The following is a 7,645-nucleotide window of genomic DNA, read 5'->3' as shown; positions in this document are numbered from 1 at the left end:
CACCTCTGACCCTACTAAAACATTTAAACCCTGGAACCTGCAACAGCCAATCCTGTCCCTGTTCTACCCATGTCTCCGTAAGAGCCACAACATCGAAGTCCCAGGTACCAACCCACGCTGCAAGTTCACCTACCTTATTTCGTATACTTTTTGCATTGAAGTATACACACTTCAAACCACTTTCCTGTTTACAGGCACCCTCCTTTGAAATTGATGTCTCATCGGACAGTGCGGCAAGTACCTCACTAGCTCTGCCTCCCAGTTTAATCTGAACTAGCGTTACCCATCAATCCTCAAACCACTCTATCTGCCTAGCCAGTTCTTCAAATGAAATAAAGAAGGCTTCACCATCTTTCTCATCAATACGTGGCAGAGTTTTGACATATTTAAATATATTGCGACCTTTTCTTTTAATCTCCATCCTGTTAACTTCTGACTATATTGCAACTTCTCAAGTTCAAATTCTCTCTCTTTTTTTGTCTTGCCCTTTCTTCGTTCTTTCTTTGCTCATGTAAGAACCTTCTCTCTTTCTCTCCTTCCCTTCTCTGTCTCTTTTTCTTTTCTCTGTCTTCTCTCACTGTTTCTCTTTCTCTGTCCCTTTGTTTATCTTCTAACTCCAATTTCCTCAGATGAAATTTAAGTTTTTCTACCTCTACTGCACTTGTCTGTTTCTCTGATGCACATAATTGTTTGAGTAATTCCCTTCTAATTCAGCTTTGCTTTTATCCTTGGTTAAACCCACATTTAACTTATTTGCTAATTCTAAAAATATGTCCTTTTTCTTTCTTTCGAAACTTCCTTGGCAAATTGAGAATTATCTTCAAATCACAGAACTTTTTTTTTAGCAATTTTAGGAGCCATTTCTCTCACTTTTAATTTCAGCAATTCAAAGTTTATGTGAAGATTTGTAGCGCGGGTGCTCGTTGCTGTGGTTCTGTTCGCCGACCTGGAAGTTTTTGTTGCAAACGTTTCGTCCCCTGTCTAGGTGACATCCTCAGTGCTTGGGAGCCTCCTGTGAAGCGCTTCTGTGGTGTTTCCTCCGGCATTTATAGTGGCCTGTCCCTGCCGCTTCCGGTTGTCAGTTTCAGCTGTCCGCTGTAGTGGCCGGTATGTTGGGTCCAGGTCTATGTGTTTGTTGATGGAGTTTGTGGATGAGTGCCATGCTTCTAGGAATTCCCTGGCTGTTCTTTGTTTCGATTACCCTATAATGGTCGTGTTGTCCCAGTCAAATTCATGTTGCTTGTCGTCTGCGTGTGTGGCAACTAGGGATAGCTGGTCGTGTCGTTTCGTGGCTAGTTGATGTTGGTGGATGCGGATCGTTAGCTGTCTTCCTGTTTGTCCTATATAGTGTTTTGTGCAGTCCTTGCATGGGATTTGTACACTACGTTAGTTTTGCTCATACTGGGTATCGGGTCCTTCGTTTTCGTGAGTTGTTGTCTGAGAGTGGCTGTTGGTTTGTGTGCTGTTATAAGTCCTAGTGGTCGCAGTAGTCTGGCTGTCACTTCAGAGATGTTCTTGATGTATGGTAGTGTGGCTAGTCCTTTGGGTTGCGGCATGTCCTCGTTCTGTTGTCTCTCCCTTAGGCATCTGTTGATGAAATTGCGAGGATATCCGTTTTTTGCGAATACCTTGTACAGGTGTTCCTCTTCCTCTTTTTGCAGTTCCAAAACGAAGGCTTATGCCCGAAAAGTCGATTCTCCTGTTCCCTGGATGCTGCCTGACCTGCTGCGCTTCTCCAGCAACACATTTTCAGAATAAATGAGGCTAGTCCAGTACTTACTTAAAAGGTAGAGGGATTATTACATTCTCTGCCATTTAATATATCACTTTAACAGTTATACCACTTCCAAGCTGGTGGATGCACAAAAGGCTCTCTTTGCCAAAGATCTTCCTAAACTCTTTTGTCTGTATCTCGGTGAAGAAGTGAGGCAATTTTGTTTTCTTGCTTATATTAGATGTGTTGCTTGTTTTATTTTTTTTTCGTAGCAAGCAAGCGCCGCTGTCCTATCCCTAACTGCCCTAACCGACATTTGTGTATCAGGTGGGTTTTCATAATGACAACAGATGTCATCAACAACAGACCCTTTGTTCTAGAATTTTGTTCAATTCAAATTCTATCTTCTGCCATGACAGGATTCAGAACCATGCGCCCAAATTACTGTCTGGGTCTCTGGATTAACAGTTCACTGATAACACCATCACTTCCCCAACTGCCAATGAGTAGTAATTCAACAGTTCAGATTGCATTGTTACTATGTGGTGTTTCCGGTTAAAATTCTGTGGTATCCAATTTTTCCTGTTGTGCTGCATATAAGTGAAAGTCAAATGGGGTATATTACTTTCATGAACATCATTAAATATCTACAGTGTGGAAACAGGTCATTTGTCGTAATAAGTCCACACCGAACCTCCGAAGAGTAACCCACCCAGACTCATTCCCCTACCCAATGTCTTTACATCTCCCCTGAACACAATGGGCAGTTTAGCATGGCCAATTCACTTAACCAGCACGTCTTTGGATTGTGAGAGAAAATCCACTCAGTCAGAAGGAGAATGTGCAAACTCCATACACATAATCGCTGGTATTAAACCCGGGTCCCTGGCGCTGTGAACCATCATGCCACACAGTTAATAATTAATATGAAGTTAATCTATCCCAACCTGCTGTTGAAAGACAATGAGGCACATTAATTGTGTCTCTGGTGGTTTAACATCAGATATAATAAAGGATACATCATTAGGGAAACAAACTACGAGTGTGATGCTGATCAGCCGCCACTGTTTCTCGCAGAAAATGCACACTCCACCTCGAGGACCCCTCTATGCTGTATACTACACCATCCTTGCAGTGATTGCGGTTCCAGGTAAAGTGTTTCAAGTAGTAAACTTGTTGTTGTTGTGCCAAGCTGAAAATGCTTTACTTTATTGTCACAAATTATTGAAAATATGTTTAACTGTCAAGCCTAATTATGCGTTTATATGCATGCAGACAGCTTGTGCAACGAAGCAGAATAAAATAAATTAACCATAACATCACCGTTTAAAGAGCACTCAAAATTGATTTCACTTTGAGTGAAACCTCTTGTTCTCATTAACTGTGTTCGAACGACCGAAATCCATATCCCTCGCAAGATCATTATGTTCTTCCCCATTTTTAAATATTCTCGAGAAGGTGTCAGCGAATTGCCTTCCAGTGTTAGTACAGTCCGTATAAACTTGGACCATTGTGATAAAGAGCCAAACATTTGACACTCTCTGTCTGGTGATACTTTGAAATTTTTTTTAACCAATGAAAGATAGATTTATAATAAATAGAAGTACGTGTCTCCTATTTGGTTTATCAAGCCCACTCTGTATTTCAGCACGATAATGGCTACTCCTCTAACATAACCTTGTTATTCCTCACTCTCACTATTACCCTTCACCCACTAAATCTCTCAAAATATATTTATTTCTTTGTTACATTCAATCACTTTGTCTATACAAGGAGACAATTCCATAGCATCAATGCACTCTGCATCCTGAAAGTTTTCCTCACCTCAGTTTAGTGAACTTGCACTGTACAGCTTTTCAGGACAGGGTCAACATCATCCTTGTTTCCAGTCTGTCTAGTCATATAAGAATGCTATATGTTTTCGTAAGTTGTTTTCTCCCTCTCTTAAACGCCAGCAAGTACAAGACTAGTCATCAGTCATCTCAATGTCTCCTTACTCAAAAAGTGGAAGTCCAGCAATCAGTCTGATGGACCTCGATTCTTCTACTCTTTCCAGGACAACACACTCTTTTCTTTTGTAGGAAGACAAAATTACAGATAATTCCTACAGGTGCGGTCCCATCAAAGGGCTGCACAGCTGAAGTAAGATTTATTTATTTTGGTACTCAAATACATATTGCAATGATGGCCAGCAGACCATTTTTTTTTCGTAATGGACCACGTCTCTTTGCACATCAACATTTCTCAAACTGTTACCATTTAAATTCAATTCTTTTTTGATTTTCCGACCATATTGGGAAGCTTCACAATTACCTAAATGATATTGTAGCTGACATGCTTTTGCCTACTTGCTCAATGTGCAGTATGTGATAGGTCGCTCTTGCGTTGCATTGGTAGTATTCTTACCTCTGGACCAGAATTCAGGGTTCAAGTTTCACCTGTTCTGGAGATGTATAATAGCAGCGGTGAACAGGTTGATTAGAAAAATATATTTAGAAAAAAATACATGGAATGTGATGGGGCCCAGCTGTGGCACAGTGGACTGGGAGGTCCACTTTCAAGTCCCACCTGCTCCAGATCTATGTTACAACATCCCTAAACAGGTTGATTAGAAAAATTGGTTCAATGTTTTCAAAGTGCGGCTTGCCAAGAGCTCTTGTGTTGCAGTGTTTGTATCATTACCTTTAAGACAGGAGGCCCGGATTCAAGTCCAGTCTGCTCCAGAAGTGTGCAATATATGATATGAAAATAGATTTTAAAAGAATGAGGCATGTTGGGCTCGTTTTGAAAAGTGGTATTGTTCTGACATCTGGACTTGGAGACCTAGATTCAAGTCACACCCGTTAAATTGATGTCTAATAATATCTGTGAACAGACTGAAAAGACACACACACACACACACCACACACACACACACACACACCACCACCACACACACACACCACACACACACACACACACATATTCTGCAGTTGGGGCACTAACCATAGAAGTTGGCAAGTAATGGTGCAAAAGTGTTAAACAGTAATGAGGCCAAACTTGGAGTACCCAACACGGTCCTGGTGGCAGCATTATAGGAAGGATGCAGCGGGGTGGAGAGGATGCAGAAGAGTCTTGCCAGGCTATTGCTTGGGTTGGAGTGTATTATTCATAAGGGGAGGTTGGAAATACTTGGATTACTTTCACTAGAGTGTCAGAGGTTAATGGGTGACATTATACAATATCTAAAATTATGAGGTGAATACATAGAGTGAGTAGTCAGCGTGTCTTTCACAGAGTGAAAATGTCAAACACAGGTTTATGGAGAGAAGGGATAAGTTTTAAGGAGCTGTTTGAGGGAAGTGTTTCTTTATGAGAGAGGTTACTAAGTGCATGGAGTGGGTTGCCATGGGGAAGTGGTAGAAGTAGACATGATAGCAAAGGGTAAGAGGCACTTAGATAGACAAGTGAACATGCAGAGAATCGACGAATATAGACCATGTACAGGCAAATGGGATTAGTTCAGAATGACATCATGTTAGCACAGAAATGTGGGCTGAAGGGCCTTTTCTTCTATTGTATCATACTGTTCTATATCTGAATCATCCAGAGCTTCTTTAGATCATCTTTACCATGACAATCCCACCGACATTTGTGCCACCAACCTTGTGCCTGATTCTGGAGTTAAAGCATTAATCCCTCCTGCACAAGAACCGACAGGTACCGTTGCTGAACACACGGAGGATGTTTTTGACACAGTGATGCCATGTGATTTTGTCCCAAATCAGGATAAATAAAAGGGTGAACGTCCGATATTAGTTATCTCTTTTACCTCCTTCCATTGTCCTTCAATGCTGCAGAGATTTAGAGTTTGTAATTTCTCGAAGCAACTCGCAGCTCATGAATGATATATTACCTCGTAATTTTGGAAAGCAAAATATACGCTGAGGTATCTCCTCTAAATATGAATAAGCATATTTAAAGATCATCCATTTCTGTGTTTGGTTGTGAAGATCAAATATTTTCAAGATTAGTGGACATGACTCTAGTGAATATGTGCGTAAGAAGAAAAGTAACTTCTGTTTTACATCTCCTCGAATAAAGGAAACTATTTTTGAAATTCGAATTTTGATTATTGTTAATTAATTCTTGCCAGATTCATGCGAGTTACGGTGTTTGAATATATCAATCACTCCCTGAAATTTTGAACTGATTTAATTTGCATTGAAATACTCTTATTGATGATCAATAAACTGGCAAGGCATTTCTTACAGTTTGCATTTTTGATAAGCACAGATTTCATTCTTTTTTACAGTTCAATATTTCTACAAATACTTCCATCATTCCTCTACCTCCACGTTAATTAACCCTGACAACATCAAATATTGAAGTAAATTTGCTTCTTTTGTCCTGCTACAGATTTGTGTTATGTTCTTAAATTTCCACAATTAATATTTTCATCAATTTCAAATAGGTACCCTTACTTTACATGTTTTGTATTCCTTTACAATTAAGCAGGACAAGTCAATATCCATGATAAGTACTAACTTGTGCTCATCCAATATCTGATTCTCCTTCCCTACCTGGTATTTATGGTTGTGTAACATCCTGTACCAAAATTGAAATAATTTGAAAACTCCAACACATATATTCTTGTTCCTTGTACTTGTCATATGTGGTTAATTCATATCTTCTGTCTTTCTTCTTAGTTAATTTAGTGGCGATTTTCATCCTCTTCAAAGGGCGGTGTGGTCTCTCTAAATGTGTCACTTGCTACCTGGTATCGATGTCCGTGACAGATCTCTTGGTAATCGTAACTGCAGTGCTATTAAACAGGATTCCTGGCATTTATTTTCCTGGTAGCTTCCTGTCAATTACCCCCATATGCAGTCTAACCATTGCTTTAATTTATGCATGCAGAGACAGTTCTGTGTGGTTGACAGTTGCATTCACTGTTGATCGATTTGTGGCTATTTGTTGCATGAAGTTCAAAACAAAATATTGTACTGATAAAATAGCAACTTTCATTATAGGAACAATATGTTCATTAGGATGTCTAAAAAGTGTTCCTTGGTATTTTATACATGAACCAATTTACCTAGTTAATGATGTCCCATGGTATTGCGCTGTGAGAAAAATCCGTTATACTTCTATAGTGTGGAGAGCATTTGACTGGTTTGACCGTATTTTGACACCAATTACACCATTCTTTCTCATCCTTCTGCTGAATGTTCTGACTGTCAGATATATTGTAGCAACTAGTAGATCCCGCCAGAGGCTCCGAGCCATCAGCAGTAACGCGAATCAGATGGACCCAGAAATGGAGAGCCGAAGAAAATCTATTATTTTACTGTTTGCTGTTTCAGGCAGTTTCATCTTATTGTGGATGGCATATGTCATACAGTTTTTATATGAGCGATTTACAAATAATTACCAGATCAGAGGCCTTAGCGATCCAAAGTTTCTTCTCCAAGAAAGTGCAAATATGCTCCAGCTACTGAGTTCTTGCACCAACACATTTATTTACGCTATAACTCAACGGATGTTCAGACAGGAGGTAAAGAATCTGTCCAAATATTTACTGAGCTTTTTAATCATATCACGGAAATAATGCAAGTACAAACCATGCTTTCATTTGACACGTGAGGATGAGTGATAGAACATTTCAGATCTCATGGAACAATGAACTAACCCAAATTGTCCAGGGTATAGCTGAAAGTCAATATTGCTGAGGGTCTTGAGATTCATATCGGCCACACTGAGCAGGAATTGCAGATGTTGCTCCCTCAACAACATGAATGAGTCTCTTTGTTTTTCTTAAATCAATGGGCGCCACAAGGTTGTTGCTCAATTGCTTTCTTTCAAATGAATTCAAATGTGCTGTCGTGGGGTTCAAACAATGCTGCCAGCTCACTAAACGGCGTTCTGAGGACCATACCTGTGGTATCAACC

General features: G+C 39.9%; 1 protein-coding gene across 1 annotated transcript; it reads left to right on the top strand.

The window, feature by feature from the left end:
- The first annotated feature begins 2,794 nt into the window (after nt 1-2,794).
- Nucleotides 2,795-7,332, top strand: LOC148143489 (G protein-coupled receptor 15-like). The gene is made up of 2 exons (XM_087974222.1): nt 2,795-2,864; nt 6,403-7,332. The coding sequence occupies exons 1-2, from the start codon at nt 2,795-2,797 to the stop codon at nt 7,302-7,304; spliced, it is 972 nt and encodes a 323-aa protein (XP_087830348.1). The 3' UTR covers nt 7,305-7,332.
- Nucleotides 7,333-7,645: the final 313 nt, after the last annotated feature.

The sequence above is a fragment of the Chiloscyllium plagiosum genome, unplaced genomic scaffold (assembly GCF_037043375.1).
Source record: "Chiloscyllium plagiosum isolate Xiang-an unplaced genomic scaffold, Cpla_swu_hap1 HiC_scaffold_27, whole genome shotgun sequence".
NCBI lineage: Eukaryota > Metazoa > Chordata > Chondrichthyes > Orectolobiformes > Hemiscylliidae > Chiloscyllium > Chiloscyllium plagiosum.
The sequence above is the reverse complement of the archived record's forward strand: the minus strand, read 5'-3'. Positions and strand labels throughout refer to the sequence as shown.

Excerpts from the sequence above, each read along its gene's own strand:
- LOC148143489 (XM_087974222.1), top strand. The coding sequence starts at position 2,795 with ATGCACACTCCACCTCGAGGACCCCTCTATGCTGTATACTACACCATC. Across the intron at positions 2,865-6,402 it reads TGCAGTGATTGCGGTTCCAG|TTAATTTAGTGGCGATTTTC; the intron begins GTAAAGTGTTTC and ends CTTTCTTCTTAG.